The 26,929-nt window shown below is 37.7% G+C and overlaps 3 protein-coding genes and 1 pseudogene across 4 annotated transcripts in view; all 4 read right to left on the bottom strand.

Moving 5' to 3' along the window:
- The window catches only part of LOC146473502 (contactin-associated protein 1-like), a 160,847-nt gene that overhangs the window by 105,255 nt on the left and 28,663 nt on the right, over positions 1-26,929 (bottom strand). The window lies entirely within an intron of this gene.
- Positions 6,441-13,988, bottom strand: LOC146473506 (contactin-associated protein-like 2). Its single transcript, XM_085118384.1, has 3 exons — positions 13,829-13,988; positions 7,899-8,702; positions 6,441-6,559 (listed from the first exon to the last, which is right to left on the bottom strand). Exons 1-2 carry the CDS (start codon positions 13,947-13,949, stop codon positions 8,074-8,076), a joined length of 750 nt encoding a protein of 249 aa, XP_084974510.1. The 5' UTR covers positions 13,950-13,988; the 3' UTR covers positions 6,441-6,559; positions 7,899-8,073.
- Positions 15,195-20,063, bottom strand: LOC146473505 (contactin-associated protein 1-like; annotated as a pseudogene).
- Positions 22,553-25,733, bottom strand: LOC146473504 (contactin-associated protein 1-like). Its single transcript, XM_085118383.1, has 2 exons — positions 25,506-25,733; positions 22,553-23,388 (listed from the first exon to the last, which is right to left on the bottom strand). The coding sequence occupies exons 1-2, from the start codon at positions 25,630-25,632 to the stop codon at positions 22,763-22,765; spliced, it is 753 nt and encodes a 250-aa protein (XP_084974509.1). The 5' UTR covers positions 25,633-25,733; the 3' UTR covers positions 22,553-22,762.

Genomic DNA, 26,929 nt, shown 5'->3' with positions numbered 1-26,929 from the left:
GATCTGTGAAGTGTGTTATTCTTCCCATTTTTGGTCTGTGAAGTGTGCGTGTTATTCCTGCAAAGTTTGGTGTGTGAAGTGTGTTATTCCTCAACATTTTGATCTGAGAGTGTTTTCTTCCTCCAAGGTTTGGTCAGGGCAGTGTGTTATTCTTCCAAGTTTTGGTTTGTGAGGTGTGTTATTACATTCAGATATGGTCTGTGAAGTGCGTTGTTACACTCAGATGTGGTTTAGTTTGTTCAGTGTGTTGTTCCTGCAAGTTTTTGTATGTGGAGTGTGTTGTTCCTCCAAGTTATATTCCTGTTATTTTTGGTCTGTGAAGTGTGTTATATTCCTTTGCGTTTTGGTCGTGAAGTGTGTTGTTCTTTCGAGCTTTGTTCTGTGAAGTGTATTATTCCTACGCATTTTGTTCTATGAAGTGTGTTATTCCTACGAGTTTTGGTATGTAAAGTGTGTTATTTCAGCAGGTTTTGGTCTGTGAAATGCGCTGGTTTTAGCATGGCGGTTTTTGAATTTCGTCAACTTCCTGACCCTGTTTTGGCTGTCTATAGTGATTTATGTGAGTGTACCAGCTGTGTACACTAGTAAATTGTAAATAATGACTGTGAAATTTTTTCATAGTTCAGTGAGTTTTTGTAACTGTTAAGTTTGAATTCTGTGGGAGTTTTGTAATGTTTATGGAGGTGGACTTCTGAGAGTTTTGGTAGTCAATGAGTGTTCTTGACGTCTGTAACTTTTATGTAGTAAATTTTTTTAGACATGAGTCAGTTTGTGCGCGTTGTGTGATTACTTTAAAATGTTGATAATTAAATACGAGCATCTGTTTTTATTTTGGTTCGAAGAATCTGATTACTTATGACGATCAGTCAATTTGTCAATGAGTGAAGTTAAAGTTAAGATAGTGGGCTCTGCTCTTAGAAAGTTGTAACTTTAGTTGCAGCTGCATGTAAATTTTCCTGTGCGAGTTGCTGTTGTAAGTCAGTTGCAGCTTGGTCAGTTTCATAAGGCCAGGTTACAGATATGTGATAACTTCTAATTTCAGGTATTTCATAGTGCGGAATTTAAGTGGAATTTGAAAGTGCTAGCCAACAGTTGAGCGTCAGCCTGATTTGGAAGTTACATACTCATAGACATTCATAGAGTTACAAGCGGGTGTAGCAAACTTTGAATTTGTGTTTTGAGTTTTGCCTTGCTTCTGTGAAGATTGACTTGTTTGAGTTCAGTTTGTGCCTTGCCTAAGAAATTGCGAGTTTTGAGAGCCTGCCAATCGTGTAAACACTGCGAGGTACGTGAAATAAACGTAGGAATAAACGAGACTTAAAATTATAACTTATCACCCAGTCAAAAAACAATTAAAAAAGGGTAGAAAATAGCAATTTCATAGTAGAACTATTCTTAATTATTTTTCTTAGAGTTAGACTCCAAATAGCTTACACTTAACTGACAAAGAATATGACGGTAGTGGCATCTTAAGTAAAACGACTTTTGATTTTATAAAGAGATCATAAAACAATATCTTGCAATTGAATGTCCGTAATGCTATCCGTGATGATATTATAAGAACTGCGTCCGATCTGTGTTCATTAAATACTTGAAATCGGAAATGAAAATTACACTGGGATCTTTGTAGTATTTTTGCCAACAAATTCTAAATCTGACTTGAATTGATTTCTACGCGTTAAATATTTTACGAAAAGCAAAACGAAATTTCTGCTTGTGGCGCACAGATCTAGACGAAATGGTTTTGGGAGCTTAAATAACAATTTTAAAATATTCCAAAACTAAGCCAAAACAGAATTGACCTTTTTTCGATGATTAATGTCTGTTTACGGTATAAAAACAACACAACTGGAGCACTTACGCATTTTTGTTGACTCAAAATCGACAGCAACAGCGGAGGCAGAATATTCAAAACCATGACGATTCTTCTCTCCACGAAAGTGCCAAGACTGTTGACAACTGCTTACTTAGAACTGAGTTCCTGTCAAGTTATAGAAACGACAAATTACAAGCGAAGATAAAAGGCGCGTATTTATTTACGCGCAAATTAAGGAACCACTCTCTTTCAAAGGATAGCATTATTTTGATAGAGAAATCATATACGCATACCCCCTGTTTTAAGATCAAAGGCTTCTTTTCTATCCTTAAAGTTAAACTTACAAAGATAACGTAAATTCAAGCGACAAAGCGCATTAACACGGGTAAGAAAGGCCACCTCACTACGGCGGAAACTTGCGAACTCTCGTGAACTGAAGGTGTCTTACGAAAACCGCCTCACACCATTCATAGCTACTTCATTCTAATATTCGTCTGGATATATCCATAAGCAACTGCGTTCCCTTTCAAAAGATTCGGGGAGTTTGTCCCGTGTCATGAAATACACTTACCTCTGTCGCCTCGTAATAATCGGACTAACTGAAATGGTTAGGAAAGAGAAGATAAAATGGTCTCCACTCTTCTTCTAAAATTAGACAAAGTTGACTTCTAGCGTGTGTAGCCTCCACAGGCTTATTTTTGACAACATTTCTAACACGAAAATCTATTCCTCGAACGTGTTCACCCTATTTTTATTCAATTACGTCAACTTCTTCCGTTTGCCCTATTATTAAGGCAATAATTATTTTACTTCCGCCGTGTAAATGCAGCACTAACAGACGGGCAACAGATCTTGTCTTGAGTACCGTACGAAATTAACTTAGGTCTCCATGTTCCTCAAATTCAAATTTGCTGCCCAGGTTCGAATTTATGATCGAAACAGACCTGAGTGCCTAGTTTTCTTGGATTTTTGGTGTTTGCTAACTTGCAGGATCGAGGTCTTATAATTGTAATTGTTTACATGGCATATCAGTCCACACACCGTTCATACAAGTTGCTTTCGTTCAGGGTCTTCGGCACAAAACTTAGAACCTCTGATCGATGTCATTGTGTAATATTTCGCAATCAAGCTTTTCTTAGTTTGTTTTCATGACAGAATTCATTCTGTTGAAGGTTGTACATGTACATTTGGTTTTGAACCATGTTTATATCGTTACGCATCGGAGAGTTTTGATCAAGATTTGCATTCGATTATCTGTTGGGTTAAATATGCTTACTTTGCTTATGTTACTTGAGACACTTGAATGTATTAAATACATTGAGGATTAGGCTTCAATCTATATTCGGTAAGATCATGAATGCCGTAGAGTTAGTTACAAGGGCCCCTCTCGATAACAGCCATGTAGCTGAATGGTCCACTTTAGCTAAATAAAGTTTACTTTACGTCCTTTACTTCACTGACAAGGCGCGCAGGAGTAGCGGGGGAGAGGGAGGGAAGGGGAGGGTTTCTCCCTTTTATGCCCACTAACACGCATATCAGGGTTACTTAACAGTTCACTTCGGCAGAATTCTGTTCGGAAACCCAATTACCTCAGAAAATCTGATTTACTGTTTGAAGATAATCTAAAGTTTTCTTCGGCAAAAAGTTTGCTCAAAATTTCGTTATCGGCACTGGAAAAGTTATTCCTTTTGCTTTCAGAGGGGTAAATATATCGATAAAAATGCGAAGTAAGGTCAGCAAAAACAGCGGGAAGGGGCTTTCATGTAGCAGGCCGGACAGGTGTCTCTCGAATGAGAGAGTTCAAATCACATTGCTTCGTGTTTAACCATAGATTTAATGTCATGCAACTTGGGTCATCAATGCACAAATTAAGGCAGTCGGAATAATGAGCTGTAGTTTTTGTAAAAGAGAGCGAATCCTTGCTAAGATCTTTCTTCGCGACACTTCTCGCATATGACTTGTATGGCTTGATACAGAAGGAGGTAACATACGAGGACGAGATAGGAACGATTCATTTTTCCATGTTCTTGTTTCGCTAAACTATTCTGGTAAGCGCTAAAGAACAAGTTTAAGTTGACTGGATGTCTCCGGTAATGTTTGCTTTATCCTTTCAAATATTTGCTAAACACCCTTATTGACACAAAATAAATATTCCCCCAGTTCCACCAAGTTATCAGAGCTTAACTCGGGCAGCGAGCTGGATTATCATACACATCCGTTTAGTTATGTCTCGTCTTCGTTGGTATCAAAACAAAAACTGTGTGGGAGAGAGCACATAAAGCGCTTTAACATTTGACTAAATTAAAAATTTCTTGTTTACTTGTAGTTATGAAATAGTTATTGATACAGCAAATTTGTTTAGTGAGTTGCAGGTGTTTGCACTCTAAGTATATTTATTTTCTTCCTGCGTCAAAGGAAGGGAATGCGACTGAGACGTCTTTTTAGACCGGTCGTCGTGCCTTTTATTATAATTCTTAGAACGCACACTTTCAAAGGCGAAATTTAAAGGGCTAAACCTTAAAAAAATTGAAATAAAGACTAAATCGACGAGCGCCTCTCATAAAACATCGCCTTGTTGGGTTACACTTTTTGGCGTATGATTCGACCCTATATTTCGAGGAAAGAAAGCAATTAATTAGGGTTTGTTTAATCTTCTGCGCCCAACATGTACTCTAAATGCCATTTAAATTTCGCATCGCATTATTTACTCTAGATCTTTTGGTGATGAAAACTGTTTTGTAACAATTCTGCATGATTTTCGCGAAATCTAAAATGTATGAAAAAAAACATTCTGTCGGTACCAATAAGCTAAAAAGATTTTCTAAAACGAACTGCGTCTTATCTGATGATTATATGGAAAAATCTAATTTGTTAATGATTTCTTTCCTCAGCATAATCTGGTAACATGGTAATCATTTTTTTCAGCACTGAGGCATCAGTGTTTGCGTGCATCGATCGTTTGGTAATTTGACTTCCAAACTGCCTTGTAAAAAGCAAAAACAAAAAGATTTGACAGCAGTTATACGTCTTAGGACGGCATTTTTCTGTTTACGTGGTCTAACTGTAGTTTCGAAAAGCAAACGTTTTGCGGCCACCTGAACCAGCATTAGGGTATATAATTATTGTTGATCTGAATTTTAATAAAAATTTTAAACGACTATTACTTTTTGCTTTGTGTTTTTGTCAGACTTGCTGATGTAATAGAGGGCAGTTCCAGAAAGTGCAACACACCTACACTGTACATTTTAATGACTTTTTTTATTTAAGGTTTTTAGTTTACATTAATGTTAAAAATTGATTTATTCGAACCCTCCGATGCTAGTGAAGCAAGTTTTTAACATAACCGAGATATGAGTGATTGCTGTCATCTGTACGTTTGCGCCCTAAGGAGGGAGAGGACGGGTCATTTTATTTTTGAGGAGTGAGAAGAGTTTGTTTTTTGTTTTGTTTTTGTTTTTTTTTTTGACAATTCTCGTCTCTTAAAGCTTGCGCAATGGTATGACGTTTTCTACTAGATATCTCTTTGCTTAAGTTACTCTCAGCATTTTTCTTCTGCTGAAAACTGAAGCTTTTCAGGAATTTTGCGGTTTTTCGCCCACCCCTCTAAAAAACCATTTTCTGTCCCTAATTACAAACTGCTCTGACGATCTGTTCAGCCATTTTTGTTTTTCAAAAAACTAGAAATTAACCATTTTGAGCTAAGTTGGCGGAATTTTTTCAGTCTCTCTGGACATACAAGTAATTCTGGTTGGGTTTCTGCGAAAGTGACATGAAACATTCGTGTTCACACCAGGACCACATTCACTAAACCCTCCTAAGTTAAGATGCATCAAAGTTTCGTTCTTAACAATAGACTATTGTTAGTCTTACAATAGATTTTTGTCAAGAAGCAATAATACTTTGGATACATCTTAACTTAGTCTTTCCCGTCACACCTTGTGGACTCTGCTTTTCAAACTAAGGTGTCCTAATAGGTTTGTCTCCGTCATGAGCTGGCCGCATTAGAGCGCAAAAGCGAGAGTACTTGTGGATAGTTAACTATCAGACTAGCTCCCAGTATAGCTTGATATTTAGACTGTTCACAGTCCACTGTTTCCCCGTGGGATTTTCGAGAGTCGCACGTTTCGATCGGACTGGTGCCATCTTGGTTGGTAACGGCGAACGCAACCTGTTGAATGACTACCAAGAGGGCTCCTACCCAGGGTGCATTGTGTGTGTGTTGGAGGGGGGGAGGGGCGGGAAAATGTAGTTTGTGATAATCCTAAATTTACATAAAGTGTTACCTTTTGTCGTCTTAAACTAACCAGAGTGTTTAACTGCAATGATATTGGACATAGCACAACAATTATTGTCTACAAACCCGTTCTCAAATCATGTATTCGTTAGCTGGACAGACCATGTTGTGCGGATGGAGGACACTCGCCTACCAAAGCAAATCTTGTACAAGCGCTACAAGGATAATTTGAAGCAGAGTCTCTAAATGAGTGTGCCTTTACTCAACAACAAACTCCTAAAAGCGTGACAATTCCCTTTACTGTTACAGTGGAAGAAGACTAACGAAGTGCTCTGGTTTAGTGACCCCTGTGGCCTTATGCCAGTCCCTTGTACTTGCGAACGAAAACAAAAATGAGACCGACGCGGCTTTCACGCAAAAGTCCATTACCAGGAGTGTCCAAGTAACCATACTGCGTTCAGTGAAACAGCGTTCTCGCAATTTGGGTTATTTTTACATTTCTCATAAAACTCACAATGGATTACGATGTTTTTCGGAGTGCCCTGAAAACATTTCAAGCGGTAATTTTGTGCAAAGTGGTAGCTCGGGTGAGTTTTGTAATGCAGATGTGGATGGAAACAAAAATTTTCTCAGGAAGCGGCTTCACTTAAAATAAGTTTGAATGTGAAACTTCCGTTGCACGAATATATGGACTTCTGCTTCATTAACATCTACACTGTAAATTGAAAAGATCTGTTTTATCCCTAAAATTGGGGCCAATTCGGTGAGTAAAATACGGTGCTTTTTCTAATTTGGGTCCCTCAAAATAGGACCAAAATAGCATTATCACAAGTGCTGAAAGGAACGAGATGATTTCTCTTAAAAAGGGCCTAAAAAGATCTAGTTAAAAGACTTACATCTCTTGTAGACTTACATGCACCTTACCATGGATATAAGATCATTTTAAAAGTAGCGATATAAGATTCATCAGTGATCCATCACAGTCCCTATATACGGCAATACCGATGTCTATCGAATCTACGTTTATGAATATATGTTAGTGTGATAGTGATGCACATATGAGGCTGTGTGGAAATCTATCTTTAAATTCGTCCACTGAATTTGACCTGCTCCTTCTTCCAATCAAATGGGCACTGTTATGTTCCGTTTTCTTTCGTTGAAAGAAGCCATACTGCGGCAAAGTAGCATGTTTGCCATGAATGATTTGTTTTTCTAGAGGTATAGTCTATATACGATTTTAACTTTTAACACAAATAATATGGCTTTCTGTTTCCTGTAAGACACAACAATTCCTCATTATCCATTTTCCTTCAACCTGCTGGTCTGATTTTCACGCATGTATCGTTTGCACAAAGAACTTGCTTATTGGCTGCTTAAAAGTCAAACTCGGAAGACTCTTAGTGTTGTTGGGCACAAAATGATATGAATAAACAAAAAATATAGAAATGGCGCGCTCAGCTAATCAGGAACAAGTATTTTTGCCGCTCGACCAATCAGCTGAAGTGAGAAGTTTTGCCCTCGAAAAAACTAATAAAATAAAGAAACGATACCCTCTGTCTCGACCAATCAGAATTCCATTATTTTTCCGTCTATGTTGAAATGAAAATTTTGTCAATCGAGGTAGAAGTAGCTCTGATAGTTAAGTAACAGACCTTCAAATTCTCCAAAGATAGAGAAGAACCACGGTAATATCGTTTACTGAATAAAAAATACATAAAATAGGGATCCGGAGTAAAAGAAATTAGTGAAACCTTCGAAGATAGTTACCATTAAAGTAATAATAACAACACACTAATTAAAATCCCCAATTTTATTCATGCATTACAATCTAACATCATAGTTATTAACAAAGTGTATACTTTAGTACTTTTGATAGGGAACTAGTGCAGTACGTTACTATCCCACTTACGTCTATGTTGTGAAATAAGTGTTTGGACTACTTCAAACCGTTCTGTTTTGAAATTTAACTAGTTTGCCTTAGTTTAGTGCGTATTTTTAAACGACAACGTCTGCAAGTTTATATTTATACTATGCCATAGCACCTCAGCTTTCCCAGAGTATGATAGCCACGCTCGCCTTTCTCGCCAGTATCTCCAAACCGGAGCTGTTTGACTGGAAGATGTGCCTTATTTGTGAGGAGGCCGCTGTCTTCACGCCATCCATAGTCATTCTTATCACAGTTACAGCCATATTTGGAGTCTGCACATGAGTTAGTCATCCCGCATGCGCATTTACCATTGCCAGATGCCCCGCCCCAGTACGTCATCTTAATGGAATCACGTGACACCCACCAACCATATGGATTGTTATTGTAAAGCAAAACCGAGTGATAGCACTCATACTTGATAAACTGTTCACAGTGTGAGGAGACTGTGGTGAGACCCGCCAGCTGAGGCAGACTCGCTCCTTTGTAATGAATATCACGTTGGTAACTTCCTCTAGAGCTATAACCACTCACATTTGTTCTGCTTTCACTGTCGTGACTGATGACTGTCACGCCAACTCCATTATTGTCAAACATATCGCAGTAAGCTGTGAATGGCTCCAGACCTCCCTCGCTATCCGGATCTATGACATATATGCCTTGTTGTGCTGTAGGATCGAATTTCTTCAGGTCGCTGCAGGACTTTGGCACAGAAATCTTGTTGTTTTCTGTGGAAGTAAATGCCCGTTTAAAAGGTTCCAACAGTTGACCAACATTCGTTCAACATAAGTTGATCCGATGTTGGCAAATGTTGAATGAACGGAGTGTTCAAACGGTTTCAAAGCCATTCAATATTTTGAAAGTTGAATGGTGATTTGACATTTTGGAAAAAAATATTGACAATTTGAAAGAATGAACTGAAAACTACTTGAAAACCGCTAAATTACAAAATCAACTTTCCCAAATTTCAATTCGACACGGCGGAAGGTCTTTGGTCCTCCGTGAGTAACAAATTACATTTTTCGTTTCCTTTTTTTGTATATATACAACTGAAAGCTCTTATTATCGCAGATGTAACTATCAAGATAAAAGAAACAGGATCGGTGGCTTCTAGTTTGATTACTAAGTAGTTTTCCAACAAATTATATCACGGATCTGCAACTAGATAACAAGAATTCTAAGGAGGATTTGGACGAATTTTTGAGGCCAACTTTCAATTATTTTAGTCTGTTTACGTATGACATTAGAATGTTAGTTTCATCATAATGCGCGAGAAAGCAATTTTTTAAGCACACTGTATGTAGCACGCAGTGCTATAAATTACAAACTTTCGAAACCATACATTTCCTTCATCTTTTATCGACAATGTTGTTGATTTGTTGTTGTTGTTGTTGTTGTTGATGTTGTTTTTGTTGATGTTGTTGTTGAGTGTATGACAACTATCTTCCAATTTATGGTTTGTTAACACACATATGGTGGTATCATTTTATGTATTTCATGTATTTGCATATGCATAACGTCTAGAGGGAGGTATACAACTTTTTCGACAAAGGTTGTACAAAAAAACCGTAAAAGCGTGCGCGATAATGCCGAAAGGTAGTCTGGAAAATACCCAATAAATTTCAATAAAAGCTAAGAATCCTTATTATATGGCTTGAGGTAAATCCGCGCGTTCTGGTTGGCTCTTTCTTGGTCCGGATTTTACCATGAGGACCGTTTCCATTTAAATGGTCATAGACCGTGTATTTTTATGACAACCAACAAATTTGAAAATTTGCAGCTAAAACTGCGAAAAGAAAACCTGAAAATACTTTCATTCTTCGCAAAGAAACTACCCAAAAGACTGATTCCAACATGGACGAAGAAGAATATCATTCACAAAGCAAATTTTACTATCCCGAAGATCTAGAAACCTCTGAAGCAGGCATCTGCAAAAGCCGAGGAAGCCATTGAGTAGGGGGGGCCAGCAGCGAGGCCTGGATCCGAGTTTGCATGATCGCCCCATTTAAGAAATTTGGCCGAGCGAGACTAAGTACTGATTTTTTGATAAACAAACATGGCGGCGATTTTATGTGAAAGCGCGTCTGTACGGATTCGCAAACAATTTGGCTATTCGACGTCCAAACAAAACAGGAAGGTTTCGGTCGCTCTTTTACCTGAAGTTTGGTCATCAAGAAGGATCACGGATGCAAATTCTGCAGCGAAAAACGAAAATACTGCAACCGACGACTAGCTGACCCCGGAGAGGATCAGTACAGTCAACTCTCTCAAAGCGACCACTTCGTAAACAACCGTTTTGTTTCTCAGTTAAATACTGTTTCAAGAGCTCTCTCGTAAGCGACCACCATTCAAATTTCTAAGGGACCGCGACCACTTTTTAGGCCAGAAATTTGACATACTATTATTCTTTTGTTTTCTGTTTCCGGTAAGCGACCAGCCAACATATTCGCGTATGATCTGAGTAAATAATTTCTCAGACTGACAGTTTACAGACAGAGGAGATTACTATAATTAGATCTGTAGGTAAATGGGAATTGTTTCAGTGATCTGTTCCAAAATGTTACACAAAATTTCGGCAGAAGAATGAATAGATGTGAAAAAATCAAATAAATTAGTTTTTATTTGCCTAATTTTAGCTGCTAGGGTAATATTTTTAGGTAATTAATTTATCAGTTCAGCATTAGGCTTATTTTGTTGATCTTTCCCGTAAGCGACCACTTTTTTTATTTGTCGTGCACCAAGGGTTGTCGCTTATGAGAGAGTTGGCTGTTTCTAGATCTGACACAGTTCACAGGGCTAGACCTGCTCCTGTAGAAATTGACTCTCACGAGAGCTAGTAAGCCTTCCTCCATTCCACTTTATCGTTATCTTCCCTAATTTTTCATTTATGTACACTTTTGTACACTGTAGAATTTCCTTCCTTTACAGCAACTGCCCACTGAGAGTCAACAAACTGTGGAGGTTCTGGTGATCTAATTTTTTGTTTTGCTTTAATTAGTTAAAATGTTACTATCATACCTCAACAACAGATTTTTCTTTTCCAATCTCTTCTAAACGGTGAAAAGTAGAGAGGTGATGAAAGCAGCACTTTGCTCTTCAACTTTGCTAAGTGAGCCACAAAATTAATATTGACTTTTGAATTCAGTATGTATGCTTGGTAATAAATCTCATTATTTTAAAGGAAGAGGTGAAGTAACCTTTAATTATTTTAGATTTTGTCTATCATACCTCTGGGGTGAGAACTGAAACATAAAAGAGGCAGGGTGCTAAACAGCAATACTTCAGCCAGTCAAGTGTGTGAAAATGTGCAGTAATTGCATAATTTACAATATGCTAATTACACTTGACTATGTTACAAAATATGTACCAATTAAACAATATTGCAATATGTTGCAGTTCTGATGTATATTGTCATATACTGATGACATTATTATACTGCAGAGTAATGTGGTCAGCTGGAATAATCCTCGAGAGTTTAGAAACACTTCAGTAATCAAGGGGCGATAATTTAGATTGTCTTCTTCGAAATGGCTGTTGCATACATAGAGAAACCATGGTTGACTGAGTTTGCCATCCCAGGATCTATTTAGTACTGTATCTCCCTCGCAGTTGGGTTTTGGGTGAATTCCCAGTAGCCCCATTTTGACATCCACCAATGGGGGAAAACCACCATACCCATAGAGGTGGTCATGGACATCTGTAAGGGTGACAGGTGAGACAATAATATTTACATGTACCTTCCAAGGTTTTTTGCACATGCATGTGGTTTCTGCAGGATCTCAGTGTATGAGTACATTGTTCACCCGGTGCTACTGAACTCGACTTCCCAATTTTTTGCACAAGAGAATGAGGACTTGAATGTCTTATCACGCAAGTGACAAACACCCTTGCAACCGCTCATATAAACCTGGTAGCTCTATTCACAATAATGTTAAGCAATCCACTTCTGGGATCTTTATAAGCTATCCTTCCAATTGCAACGTTTTCTTATCTAAAAATTTCTTAAGGACTAAAGCCGTTTTCCTTGTGTATGCATTTAAAACATTTGTGCATTAAAATTAACCTTACAGGAATAACTGTCGTCACGCGACATTTAAACAGAGGGAGAATTCCATAAAATAAACATGCTGTTTCATTCGTAACTACGCTTTCAACAGTTAATACGCATAAAATGTGGGACAAATACTTTTAATAAGCTTACACTAAAGTTCCAAGCCGATCTTGAGAAACAAGCTTACATTCTGGGCTTTCGCGATGACAGTCGTGAAACACTGTGCGGTTTCTAGTTTCTTCAGAACTGAACAAGAATCGAAATTGAAATCTACTATTTTGTCGACGTACAATATCTTCCTGAGACGACGAAAACCATAATCGTTTGCTACATTACAAATCATATTCTTCACCACATACACTCGTTGGTAAATCTCAGCTCAGCTGAGAACATGTCGCTCGCAATTTCAATGTAACGGCTCTACTAACCTAAATCAAAGTATAAACTGGCATCTCATTCCAGCGGTCTTGATTAATTGTAGTATTCAACTTCGTACTACCGCAAAAAAACATGCTAACAGTAAATAAACAATAACTAAATACGACCGCGTTTTCCACCGTCGAGTCGCTACGGACAAATTCGCATGAATCTTTTGCATTTCGCGCATGCTCGTTACGGTTTACGAATGATTGACAGATTTCTTTACTGGGGCGATCATCTATTTCGGAAAAGCGGCAAGATCAGAGGTAGCTGTCAGCCCCCCCTGCCATTGAGGATTTTATAAACAAACAGAAAAGTGAAAACACAAAAGGAAGAAGTCTACTGATATGAACACTCTTTTCCGTTTTATTTAAGCTAATGGCTTGAATAGTCAAACAATTGAAAGCCTACCTTCGTCCGAGCTTGATCACCTTTTGTCAATTTCTTTTTTTTATGAACGTACGCAGGAAAAATGGTGAATACGAGCCAGCAACATTTTCCAGTTTTTAGCGCAATATATACAGCGATACTTCTCTGAGAAGAAATATCCATTCAACATTCTCAAGGATAATGAGTTTAAAAATCGAGAAGAGTTCTAGCTGCGAAGCACAAGTCACTAGTTCGCGAGCACGACAGAAGAAACGAGCTGCAAGCCGCTCGGGCGATTAACGAAAACGAAGAAGATGCTCTTTTTGAGGCAGGAGAAATCGGCGACTCCAATCCAGTTGCACTCCAAAGAACTGTGTGGTGGTTTTTATCCCTAAACTTGGGTTAACGAGCCAGAAATGAGAGCGAGGAGGACAATTGACTTAATGCTGCTTCTTTTAAAGTTGAAAATGATTTTCACAGCAGCCTTTTCTTGATCCGTACTTTGTGATGCGCTAGTAAATTTTCTGGGATCGAAGAAACCCTTTCGTGAGTTTCAAAAACAAACCGCTGCCCTCGGTCGTTTTAGTGCGGACCTCGCTGCGCTCGGTCCGTACTGCCACGACCTCGGGCCAATATTCCCCAGTACGGCCCTCGCGCTCGGTTAGTGAGACGTTTATATTGCCCGCCATCTCAAGTCTTTGCTGTACGGTCGAGGCATTATGGATTCTGAGGTCGAAACAGCTGTATATTGACGTATACGGGCGCCAACATGTGTCTGTGAGTTTAAATTTAATTGTGTTCAGCCTTATTAGCACACATTGAGACAAACAACAAAACTAGCTAAAAATAAATGGTCTTCATAAATTGAAAAAGCTTGATAAACTTAGTGTTTTCTAAAAATTTGGGCGAGAACTCCTCATTGCCTGATTTTTCAACAGTGAAAATGAAATTGTAATTGTTCCCGTGATTAAAATCAGCAAAATCTTTTAAAAATTATTCCTCCAATACTGTTACCTGTATATCGGGCCATCCCCATATAGCGAGAAGGCGCTTCCATGTAACAAGCCGGACAGGTTTCTCTCGAGTGAGAGTTCAAGTCACACTGATTCGTGTCCAGCCAGAAATTCAAGCTCATGCAACTTGGGTCATCGAGACACAAATTGAGGCAGTCGGAATAGTTGTTTGTGATGCTGGAGCTGTAGTTTTTGTAAAAGAGAGCGAATCCTTCCTGAGATCTTTCTCCGCGACACTTGTCGCTTCTGCCTTGTATGGTTTGAGGCAGAAGGAGGGAACAAGCGATCAAATAGAATTGATTCATGTTCTGATGTTCCTTTTGAAGTCTAGTGAGTGCTTAGGAACTGCCTCGACACGATTCGCTGTTGACTTGTAGAGCTTGCAACGGTGGGAGAATAAGATGTTAAACACAAGGAGAGGAAATGAATTCCATTCACGTTTTCGTCTTCGTGTTCCTGTTCAGCTGTCCAAAACGTTTTTTTTTTTTAAATTGAAGCACTCTCTCCAGAAATATTTGCTTTACACGAGCAAATATTAATGTAGATCTCACCCAAGTGTCGCGGAACCCACTCAGGCTTCTGAGAATATGCTTTATCTGCGCTTTCGGCATGAATTAAATTTTGACAAGAACTGAAAATTAACCTTTATACCCACCGGATGGTATATCAAATTTCATCTCAAATATGCAAATTCTCAATCTTCCTTAGACGCAACTATAAATTAAAGGCAGAATAATATCCTTTGGTGGTCTCTTTTCGAAAATCATATTCAAAAATTAAAGTTCCAGCGACTTTTTAATTTCAAAAATTTCAGAATGCGGTTAAAATGTGGTGTTTTGTTAACCGCTGGCTAGCCCCGGTCCCAGGACTTCTCTTAAGTAAACCCGCTGACCAGGGACAGTTGTTTGTCAGGCATGTTTGTGTTTTGACTCGTCACGAGCCATTTCAAGAACTTATTTATCTACTTCTCGCCTTACAGAGTTCTTGTAAGTGTTCTCGTTTTCCTTGGCTGTGTTTAGTTTTACTGTATTGTAATTCTACTGTTCTCGTTCGATTGTAGAATGGCTCCTTCATCGTTAAAAAAAATTTAAGTTATCATTGCTCATCGAGAAGGCTATTTCTCCATAAATGTTCAAAATAAAGTGCTCAACGAAGTACCGCCAAACCCTTAAAATAACTTCAATTGATTACTTTTAGGGACCACTTGACCTACAAGACAATTTTTAGAATTTTCTGAAAAATCATCACGCATGAACAGTATAGAATAGTGCTGAAAAGCGATCAGTTTAGAAAACGAAGTCGTCAACATTATAACCGTCGTCATCATCGTCATCATCGTTATTTATACACTAAATCGTATCATTACATCAAATGGCCTTCTTAGGAGCCCTGCAAAAAAAAACATTACACAGATAAAACAATTCAACTTTAATCAATGCGATCTAACTTTCGGTCGCACTGAAGATGTAACGCGGCATACATTCACAATTATTTTCATTGTTCTATGGTCACGTGTTGGTGACTTTTTCGCGCCATTCACAGACTCGTCGCCAGTCGCTCCTTAGTGGCCTATGGGAAGTACAAAACTCCGTAGTCGGCGCAGTCAACTAAATTCCAAGCCTACAAGATTAGCGCCTATAGCTATACATCCTCGAAATTTCTTATGCCTAGTCCCAAACTGACACAAATATACCTCCCGTACTGATTTTAAAATAGGGGCTGGAGGCAACTATTCACGGGGTTAACCCCTCCCTCGCGAGGGAAGGAGGGAGGGCTAAATTAATTAACAATTTTCAACAAAAATCGACCGTATGGGCCTTATATATAATCCAAAAAAGAGCAAGGTTGATTTTCCTGACAGGGAAATATATTTTTCTAATATTTCGAAAGCCATTGGAAAAATACATATCCCTGATCGTGAAGTCAACCTTGCTCTTTTTTTTAGATTATTTCTTCTACAATTCAGTTGATGCTGATTGGATCCAGTTTACTACAGGATCTCGTCAGTACTTTTATTTTGTCGTGGTGGTCCTTCCAAACACAATTAATAGTTTTTAGCTGAGGTAGGGCCCAGCGATTGACAACTGAATTTGAGCGGACGGTCTAATATGATTTTTCTATTTCTTATTTCACAGTTTGTATCATTTTCATTGTTGTCTACCTAGACAGCTCTCTAGCGTAACCACTATGATTAAACCTCAAAATCAATTCCTACGGAGTTTTTATCTTTATCAATTCAACAAACAAAATGGAATATTGGGCACTTCTTAAAAGTGCTGAGTAAAGCAGTCAATCAATGTTGCCGTTTATGCTGTGCCATAACATCTTAATTTTTCAAATGTGTGGTAACCTTGCTCGAAGCTACTGCCAGTATCTCCAAACCTGAGCTGTTTAACTGGAAGATGCGTCTTGCCAGTAAGGAAACCGCTGTCTCCCCGCCAAACATTATCATTTCCAGTTAAAACCGTTATTAGGACCTGCACATGTGTTGTTCATCCCGCATGCGCACCTGCCACTGCCAGCTGCCATCCGCTTGCAGCTTTTTTTTCATCCGTAAAAAAAACTGAAAAAATGCACTCATATTTTTTTTTTTCAATATTTATTTAAAGTAACACATCTTTGACAAATTACACGTATAACAAGTTACAAACTACAACAAATTAACACCAGGTGTTAATTCCATACACTAGGGAAATGAATGAAATAAAATAATTAATTAATTAATTAATTAATTAATTCTGAATAAAACAAAAACAAAACAAAAAAAAACGAGAAAAGGTTAATTGCATGGAGATGGGGGAGTAGGAACGATTTCTGATCTTAATTTAATACAATAGTCTGTAAAGTTTATGAGGAGCATAATCACGTTACTAGTTTTTTTTTTCGGTGTTAAATTACACTCATACTTGATAAACTGTTCACAATGTGAAGAGACTGTTGCGAGAGTCGCCAGCTAACAAAGACTCGCTCCTGTGTAATGAATATCACGTGAGTAACTCCCTGCGTCTTCATATCCATCCACCAAAGTTCTGTTTTCACTGTCGTGATGATGACTGTCACGCCAACTCCATTCTTGTCGGTCATGTCGCAGTACACTGCAAATGGCTCCAGTCCTCCCTCGCCATCTGGATCAATCGCGTAATTGCCTTGTTTTACAGTAAAATCGAGATTCTTCAATTCGCTGCAGGACTTTGGCGCAAACATCGTGTTGGTGTCTGTCAGAGTAATGAATTTATTATTTTTTCCATGAAAACCGTTGACACATACAGTATTACTCAAAGGGTTACTTCACCCTAACTGTTGTTAAATTAATTATTCTAAATTTCAAAACTTTGCTTTTCCCTGCCATTTGCCTGGATATCTGGCCATTCCAATGTAGCGAGCAGGCGCTTCCATGCAGCAGGCCGGAGAGGTTTCTCTCGAGTGAGAGTTCAAATCACACTGACTCGAGTCCAGCCAGAAATTCAAGCTCATGCAACTTGGATCATCGAGGCAGAAATCAAGGCAGTCGAAATACTTGTTTGTGATGCTGGAGCTGTGTTTTTTGTAAAACAGAGCGAATCCTTGCTGAGATCTTTCTCCTCGGCACGATTCAGTTCTGGCTTGTCTCGCCTGAAACAGAAAGAGGTAATACGAGGACGAGATGGGGACGATTCATTTTTCCATGTTCTTGTCTCGCTAAACTATTCCGGTATTAGCGCTAAAGAACAAGTTAAAGTTGACTGGATGGTTTTGTCGTACTCTGTAATAATCATCGCACTTTGTAATACCTGTCGCACTTTGTAATAAAACTGTAATAAGACTGTCACACGTTGTAATACATATCGCACTTTGTAATAACACTTGTCGCACTTTGTAATAAAGTAGCTGTCACACTTTTTAATAACAGGTTGTCGCACTTTGTAATAACAAATTGTCGCAGTTTGTAATAATCTTTTAAATTTCCTTTGAATAAGATATTTGGTAGAAATTATGACTTGAATAATCCGCCAGGGCACATATACATTCTTCGTTCATATTTTGCTCTGCAAGCTAAACTGAGGCGAAGAAACGCTTCTCGCTATTGTTATTTTGGAGCCAGTCACACAGCTTGGTTAGCAATGATGGAATGCAATAAGTGAACAGAGTAGAGATAACTCCTGGTTAAAATAAAAAGATGCGCGGAGAGGGCTGAGTCCAAGGGTTAGTAAGGGAGATGAAGACTTCGATTGACTGGCTACTTGTTCTACTGTGTTTTTTTTTTTTTGGGGGGGGGGGGGGGGGGAAGGGAGAGGAGTCACAGAAATGAAACATGAAAACAGTGAACATGAAAAAAAAAAACGTTTGATAATTAAAATCTTTACAGTAATTTTCTTGTAAAATTCACTTTTATCTGCAACTATGCCTTTTTCAAGAAGAAGAAATTCTATTCATTTACTATCCAAAATGAACACTAGACGAGGGACGTACCTAGCAATGGAGCGGCTTAACAAAACCGATTTTTAAAAGTCGTTATTAGTGGTGACAAAGTGTTTCTGTCAAGATACATCGTAGTCAAGACAAATAAGAATTGCGAGAAGCGTGGTGTGCCCTGGGTGATCAGTGAATTCACTTATTTTCCACAAAACATCGTATTCAAAAGTAATTTAAAAGCTTATTACAAAGTGTGACAAATTTGTTATTACAAAGTGTGACAGCTTAACATATTACAAAGTGCGACAACTTGTTTGTTCTGTCGCACTTTGTACTACCTGTCGCAATTTGTAATAAAACTGTCACACTTTGTAATACCTGTCGCACTTTGTAATAAAATAATTACAAAGTGTCACAGCTATTTTATTACAAAGTGCGACAAGTGTTATTACAAATTACGACAGGTATTACAAAGTGTGACAGTTTTATTACAAAGTGCGACAGGTCTTACAAAGTGCAATGATTATTACAAAGTGCGATAGAACGTATGTTAAATTTTTCCGGTAATGTTTGCTTTATCCAGTCAAATATTTGCTAAACACCCTTATTAAGACAAAAATAAATATTCCCCCAGTCCCACCAAGTTATCAGACCTTAGCTACGGAAAGGAGCTGGATTTTCATACGCATCCGTTTAGTTACGACTCGTCTCACCAAGCGGGTTCCATTGGTATCAAGAAAAGTGTGTGGGAGAGAGCACGAAAAGCGTTTTAACATTTGACCAAATTAAAAATTTCTTCTTCGCTTAGTTGTGAAATAATTATTGATGCAGCAAATTAGTTTAGTGCGTGGCAGATGTTTCTTGCCCCTTAAGTATATTTATTTTCTTCCTCTGTCAAAGGAAGGGAATGCAACTGAGGCGTGTTTTAGACCGGCCATCCCGCCTTTTATTGTAATCCTTAGAACACACACTTTTGAGAGCGAAATTTAAAGGGCTAAACCTTAAAAAATTGAAATACAGATTAAATCTACGAGCGCCTCTCATAAAACATCATTTTGTTGGGTTATACTTTTTGGCGTATGATTCGATCCAATATTTCGAGGAAAGAAAGCAATTCATTAGGGTTTTTTAATCTTCTGCGCCCAACATGTACTCTAAATGCCATTTCAATTTTGCATTGCATTATTTACTCAAAATCTTTTGGTGGTGAAAACTGTTTTGAAACAATTCTGCATGATTTTTGCGAAATCTAGGATGTATGAAAATGACATTTTGTCGGTATCAATAAGAAGCTAAGAAAATTTTCTGAAACGAACTGCGTCTTATTTGTTGATTATACGGAAAAATCGAATTTGTTAATGATTTCTTTCCTCAGCATAATCTGGTAACATTGTAATCAGTTTTTTCAGCACTGAGGCATCAGTGTTTGCGTGCATCGTTTGGTAATTTGACTTTAAAACTACCTTGTTAAAAGCAAAAACGAAAAGCTTTGACAGCAGTTAGACGTCTTAGACGATGTCTTTTTTGTTTCCGTGCCTTAACTGTAGCTTCGAAATGCAAACGCTTTGCGGCCACCTGAACCAGTATTAGGGTACATTGTTGATCTGAATTTTAATGAAAATTTTAAACGACTATTATGTTTTGTTTTGCGCTTTTGTAAGACTTGCTCATGTAATAGAAGGCAGTTCCAGAAAGTGCAACACACCTACACTGTACATTTTAACGACTTTTTTTATATAAGATTTTTTTGCTCACAGTAATGTTTAAAATTGATTTATTCGAGCCCTACCGATGCAAGTGAAGCAAATTTTTCACATTACCGAGACTTGAGTGATTCCTGACATCTCTACTTTTGCCCCCTAAGGAGGGAGGGGTGGCAAGAGTTTTTTTTTTTTTTTTTGACAATTCTCGTCTCTTAAAGCTTGCGCAATGGTATGACATTTTCTACTAGTTTGCAAGATTCATATCTTTTTGGTTTAGTTATGCCGAGCACTTTTTTCAGTTGAAAATTGAAGCTTTGCAAGAATTTTGCGGTTCTTTGCCCACCCCTCTCAAAAAACATTTTCTATCCCTAATTACAAACTGCTCTAGCGATCTATTCAGCCACTTTTGTTTTTGAAAAAAGCTCAAAACATATCATTTTGAGCTAAGTTGTTGGAATTTTTGCAGTCTCTCTGGCCTACAAGTAGTTGTGGTTGAGTTTCTGCGGAAGTGACATGAAACATTCGTGTTCACACCAGGACCATATTCATTAAATCCTCCTAAGTTAAGATATATCTCAGTATTGTTTCTTAACAATAGACTATTTTTAGTGCTACAATAGATTTTTGTCAAGAAGCAATAATACTTAGGATACATCTTAACTTAGCCTTTCTCGGCACACCTTGCGGACTCTGCTCTTCAAACTAACGTGTCCTAATAGGTTTGTCTCCATCATGAGCTGGCCGCATTAGGGCGCAAAAGCAAGAGTACTTGTCGATAGTTAACTATCAGACTAGTTCCCAGTATAGCTGGATATTTAGACTGTTCACAGTCCACTGTTTCCCCGTGGGATTTTTGAGAGTCCACGTTTCGATCGGACTGGTGCCATCTTGGTTTGAAATGGCGAACGCAACCTGTTGAATGACTACCAAGAGGGCATTGTGTGTGTGTGTGTGTGTGTGTGTGGGGAGGGGGGGGGGGGGGCGGGAAGGGCGGGAAAATGTAGTTTGTGATAATCCTAAATTTACATAAAGTGTTGCCTTTTGTCGTCTTAAACTAACCAGAGTGTTTAACTGCAATGATATTGAACATTGATATTGACAATTCCGTTTACTGTTACAAAGGAAGAAGACTAAGGAAGTTCTCTGATTTGCTGACACATATGGTCTTATGCCAGGGTCCCTTGTACTTGCGAAGAAAAAAAAATGAGCCCGACGCGGCTTTACGCAGATGTCCATTACCAGGAGTGCCCAAGTAACCATACTGCGTTCAGTGAAACAGCGTTCTCACAATTTGGGATATTTTTAGATTTCGCATAAAACTCACAAAGAATTGCGATCTTTTTTGGAGTGCTCTGAAAACATCAGTTCAAGCGGTAATTTTGTGTAAAGTAGTAGCTCGGGTGAGTTTTGAAGTGCAGATGTGAATGGAAACAGAAATTTTCTCAGGAGACGGTTTCGCTTAAAATAAGTTTAAATGTGAAACTTCCGTTGTACGAATATATGGGCTCTAGCCTCACTAACATCTACACTGTGAATTGAAAAGATCTGGGGCCGATTCGGTGAGTAAAATGCGGTGCTTTTTTCTAATTTAGCTCCCTCAAAATATGACCAAGATAGCTTAATCCCAAGGGCTGAAAGGAACGAGATGTTTTTTTAGAAAAGTAGCCTAAAAAGATTTAGTTTAAAGAGCCACATCTCTTGTACACTTCCATGCACCTTACCATGGATATAAGATCATTTTCATAATAGCGATATAAGATCCATCAGTCATACCATCACTGTCCCTATATACGGTAATGCCGATGTCAATCGAGCCTACGTTCATGTATATGTTAGTATGATAGTGGTGCATGTGTGAGGCTGTGATGAAATCTTTCTGTAATTTCTTCCACTGAATTTGACTTGCTCCTTCTTCCCATCAAAAGGGCACTGTAATGTTCCGTTATCTTTCGTTGCAAGAAGCCATACTACGGCGAAAGAGCATGGTTGACATAATTGATTTGTTTTTCAACCAAACAAATCCGCTAGAGGTATAGCCTATATACGATTTTAGCTTTTAAAAGAAATAAAATATCTTGCTGTACCTGTAAGACAGAACAATTTTCTTTGAATCTGTGGGACCTGATTTTCATGCATGTATTGTTTGCACAAAGAACCTTGCTTATTGGCTGCTTAAAAGTCAAACTCCGGAGACTCTTAGAGTTGTTGGGCAAAAAATGATATGAAAAAAAACAAAAATATAGAAATGGCGTGCTCAGCCAATCTGGAGCAAGTATATTTGCTGCTCGATCAATCAGCTGGAGTGAGTAGTTTTGCCCTCGAAAAAAAATCATAAAATAAAGAAACGATACCCTCTGTCTCGACCAATCAGAATTCCATAATTTTTCCGTCTCTGTTGAAAGGAAAATTAATTCAATCTTAGATGTCAATCGAGGTAGACGTAGCTCTGATAGTAAAGTAACAGACCTTCTAATACTCCAAAAATACAGAAGAGCCACGGTTATATATCGTTAACTGAATAAAAAATACGTAAAAAGGGGATCCGGAGTAAAAGAAATTAGTGAAACCTTCGACGATACTTACCATTAAAGTAATAATAACAACACACTAATTAAAATCCCCATTTTTATTCATGCATTACAATCTAACATCATAGTTGTTTACAAAGTCTATACTTTAGTACTTTTGATAAGGAACTAATGCAGTACTTTACTATTCCCTCTTACTTCTATGTTGTGAAAGAAGTGTTTGGACTACTTCAAACCATTAGGTTTCGAAATTTAACTAGTTAGCCTTAGTTCAGTGCGTATTTTTAAACGACAATGTCTGCAAGTTTATATTTATGCTATGCCATAGCACTTCAGCTTTCCCAGAGTGTGATAGCCACGCTCGCCTTTGTCACCAGTATCCCCAAACCTGAGCTGTTTGACTGGGAGATGTGCCTTATTTGTGAGGAGGCCGCTGTCTTCACGCCATCCATAGTCATTCTTATCACAGTTACAGCCATATTTGGAGTCTGCACATGAGTTAGTCATCCCGCATGCGCATTTACCATTGCCAGATGCCCCGCCCCAGTACGTCATCTTAATGGAATCACGCGACACCCACCAACCATATGGATTGTTATTGTAAAGCAAAACCGAGTGATAGCACTCATACTTGATAAACTGTTCACAGTGTGAGGAGACTGTGGTGAGACCCGCCAGCTGAGGCAGACTCGCTCCTTTGTAATGAATATCACGTGAGTAACTTCCTCTAGAGCTATAACCACTCACATTTGTTCTGCTTTCACTGTCGTGACTGACAACTGTCACGCCAACTCCATTGTTGTCAAACATATCGCAGTAAGCTATGAATGGCTCCAGACCTCCCTCGCTATCCGGATCTATGACATAATTGCCTTGTTGTGCTGTAGGATCGAATTTCTTCAGGTCGCTGCAGGACTTTGGCAATGTAATCTTGTTTTCTGTGAAAGTAAAGGCCCGTTTAAAAGGTTTCAACATGTGACCAACATTCGTTAAACAAAAGTTGATCCGATGTTTGGCAAATGTTGAATGAACGGAGTGTTCAAACGGTTTCAACGCCATTCAACATTTTCAAGAACAAAAAAAATGTTGAATCGACGTTGAATGAGAGTTTATACCAATTTAGTTTTGATTCAACACGCTTTCAAGGACCTGTTCAAACGCCCCCGACATTTGGTTCAACAAAGCGTTGAACGCATGTTGAAGCAAATGTTGAAACCGTTTAAACGGGCGTTTACCAACAAAAAAATCTGAATATATATATATATTTTTTCTTTATTTTACTCAGATTAAGTGATCGAACACAGTCAAGGTAGAAAACAGACGCTTAATCAGTCAACTCTAAACAAAGTAAATTGATGAGTAACAATGTATGTAACTCCTCTGACTACATCTAAAGTTAAAGTTAACTGCGCGCGTTCATTTTCTTAACATACCTCTGAGTGTATCATTCTTTTACCCCTGAGTAAAAATTCACGTCACCGTGTGGCGAAAGTATCCGAACATTTTTGGTAATACTTCAATTAGGACAATGAATAGCGCTGTTCTTCTCTAGAATCCTGTGACCCACAGCGCGTGCAGCAATCGAGCGGTAACAAAATAGTCAGGAATAGTAAGATAGAGCTAAGATTACTCAGCTTTGTTTGGAATTTTACCGTTATACATCGCGCAATGAATAAAATATTCCACAAAAATTGCTATTTACAAATTAAAAGTACATATAAAAAAAGCTATTAAAAACCTATTCACAATTCATTTCGATTAAAAAAACAGATAATATTTTCAAGCAATAATGTTTTTGTAAATAAAACCAAATGTCATGAAGTTTTAAAAAATGAAATTGGTCATTTTAAAATTAGTTGCACTTGATAAAAAGATAAACAAAATACGCATCTCTCAAATGGCCCCTTCAGCAGTTTCAATGGCAATGTCCGCGTTCTTGATGTCACGTTGAATTCTTCGTAATGTCCTAGAACCTCTAAGACAGACGAGTGCAGATCTTAACAGAGCGAATGGCATTATTATTAAGTTAAATTATTAAAATTATTATTATTATTATTATTATTATTATTATTGTTATTATTATTATTATTATTATTATTATTATTATTATTTATTATTTATTTAGAATATTCTTAAAATGAGGGTATATATATTTTTATTACATCAGTGGAAATTGTTCTTTTATCTTCTGAACCAAACCCATATAAGTTAGCTTTTATATATAAGATGTTGATATTTTACAATTTTATGACAGCAAACTGTGAAATCACTAGAATCAAACCGTATCTAGTAGATTTTCTTCTTCTTCTTCTTCTTCTTCTTTTTCTTCTTCTTCTTCTTCTTTTTCTTCTTCTTCTTTTTCTTCTTCTTCTTCTTTTTCTTCTTCTTCTTTTTCTTCTTCTTCTTCTTATTGTTATTATTATTATTATTATTATTATTATTATTATTATTATTATTATTATTATTATTGTCTTTGACATCGAGAAAGGACATGCAAATATTCGTTACTAACATTGAGGACATATTTTTATTTCTTAGTTTTTCTTATTTTTCTTGGTAGCCTTCCATTTGCTGTTGGTTTTTATTTTTGTTCGAAGATTCTTAACTTTGTATATATTATTGATTGATCAACGTCTTCCAAAAGTTTTTGTATGGATATTCTTAGCATGAACTGCAGAATTTTAAGGCGTTTTTCTTTTTTTTTTTTTTCATGCCGATATTATTAATTACCTTTCTGTATTTGTTGTTTGCTTTTCTACTAAAAAAGTATTTTTATATTCAAAATTTAAAAAATATATTATTATTATAATTATTATTATTATTTCTTCAAAACGTTTTTTTTTTAATTGTGTTCAGCCTAATTGGCATACATTGGGATAAACGACAAAACCAGCTGAGAAATAAATGGTCTGAAAGCTTGGCAAACTTAGTATTTTCTGAAAATTTGAGCGAGATCTGATCTTCATTGCCTGGTTCTTCTACAGTGAAAATGAAATTGGGATTCTTCCCGTGATTCAAATCAGTAAAGTCTTTTTAAAATTTATACCTCCAATACTGTTACCTGTATATCTGGCCATCCCCATGTAGCGGGCAGGGGCTTCCATGTAACAAGCCGGACAGGTTTCTCTCGAGTAAGAGTTCAAATCACACTGATTCGTGTCCAGCCAGAAATTCAAGCTCATGCAACTTGGATCATCGACACATGAATCAAGACAGTCGGAATAATGAGCTGTGAAGCTGGAGCTGTAGTTTTTGTAAAAGAGAGCGAATCCTCGCTGAGATCTTTCTCCTCGACACGATTCACTTCTGGCTTCTTCGACTTGAAATAGAAAGAGGTAACAAAAGAGGACGAGATGGGGACGATTCATTTTTCCGTGTTCTTGTCTCGCTAAACTATTCTGGTAAGCGCTAATGAACAAGTTAAAGTTGACTGGATGGTTCAAAGTCCGACAGCCTGTTATTAAAAAAGTGTGACAGCTATTTTATTACAAATTGTGACAAGCGTTATTACAAATTGTGACAAGTGTTATTACAAATTGTGACAAGTATTACAAAGTGTGACAGCTTATTACAAAGTGCGACAGGTCTTACAAAGTGCAATGATTATTGTAAAGTGCGACAGAACAGATGTCAAATTTTTCCGGTGATGCTTGCTTTATCCAGTCAAATATTTGCTAAACACCCTTATTAACACAAAAATAAATATTCCCCAAGTCCCACTAAGTTATCAGAGCTTACTTGACTAGGGCAGCGAGCTGGATTATCATACACATCCGTTAAGCGGGCTCCGTTGATGTCAAGAAAATTGTGTGTCAGAGAGCACGTAAAGCGTATTAACATTTGACCAAATTAACTGCTTAGTTGTGAAATAATTATTGATGCAGCAAATTTGTTTAGTGCGGGGCAGATGTTTCTTGCCCCTAAGTATATTTATTTACTTCCTCCGTCAAAGGAAGGGAATGCGACTGACGCGTCTTTTAGACCCGCCATCGCGCCTTTTATTGTAATCCATAGAACACACACTTTCGAAGGCGAAATTGAAAGGGCTAAATCTTAAAAAATTGAAATACAGACTAAATCGACGTTCGCCTGTCATAAAACATCGTTTTGTTGGGTTATACCTTTTGGCGTATGATTCGATCCAATATTTCGAGGAAAGAAAGCAATTCATTACGGTTTGTTTAATCTTCTGCGCCCAACATGTACTCTAAATGCCACTGTTTTGAGACAGTTCTGCATGATTTTCGCGAAATCTAGGATGTATGAAAATGACATTTTGTCGGTATCAATAAGCGAAGAAAATTTTCTGAAACGAACTTCGTCTTATTTGATGATTATACGGAAAAATCGAATTTCTTAATGATTTCTTTCCTCAGCATAATCTGGTAATCAGTAATCAGTTTTTTCAGCACTGAGGCATCAGTGTTTGCGTGCATCGTTTGGTAATTTGACTTTAAAACTACCTTGTTTAAAAAAGCA

The sequence above is a fragment of the Pavona decussata genome, unplaced genomic scaffold (assembly GCF_977016875.1).
Source record: "Pavona decussata unplaced genomic scaffold, jaPavDecu1.1 SCAFFOLD_93, whole genome shotgun sequence".
NCBI lineage: Eukaryota > Metazoa > Cnidaria > Anthozoa > Scleractinia > Agariciidae > Pavona > Pavona decussata.
This window is presented reverse-complemented; position numbering and strand designations above follow the sequence as displayed.

What these genes read in the sequence shown, in the direction of transcription:
- LOC146473506 (XM_085118384.1), bottom strand. Translation starts at nt 13,949, where the DNA reads ATGAGCTTGAATTTCTGGCTGGACACGAATCAGTGTGACTTGAACTCT. An exon ending in GGGGATGGCCCGATATACAG is followed by an intron (nt 8,703 to 13,828) that starts GTAACAGTATTG and finishes TTACTTCCACAG; the next exon opens with AAAACAACAAGATTTCTGTG.
- LOC146473504 (XM_085118383.1), bottom strand. Translation starts at nt 25,632, where the DNA reads ATGAGCTTGAATTTCTGGCTGGACACGAATCAGTGTGATTTGAACTCT. An exon ending in GGCCAGATATACAGGTAACA is followed by an intron (nt 23,389 to 25,505) that starts GTATTGGAGGTA and finishes TTACTTTCACAG; the next exon opens with AAAACAAGATTACATTGCCA.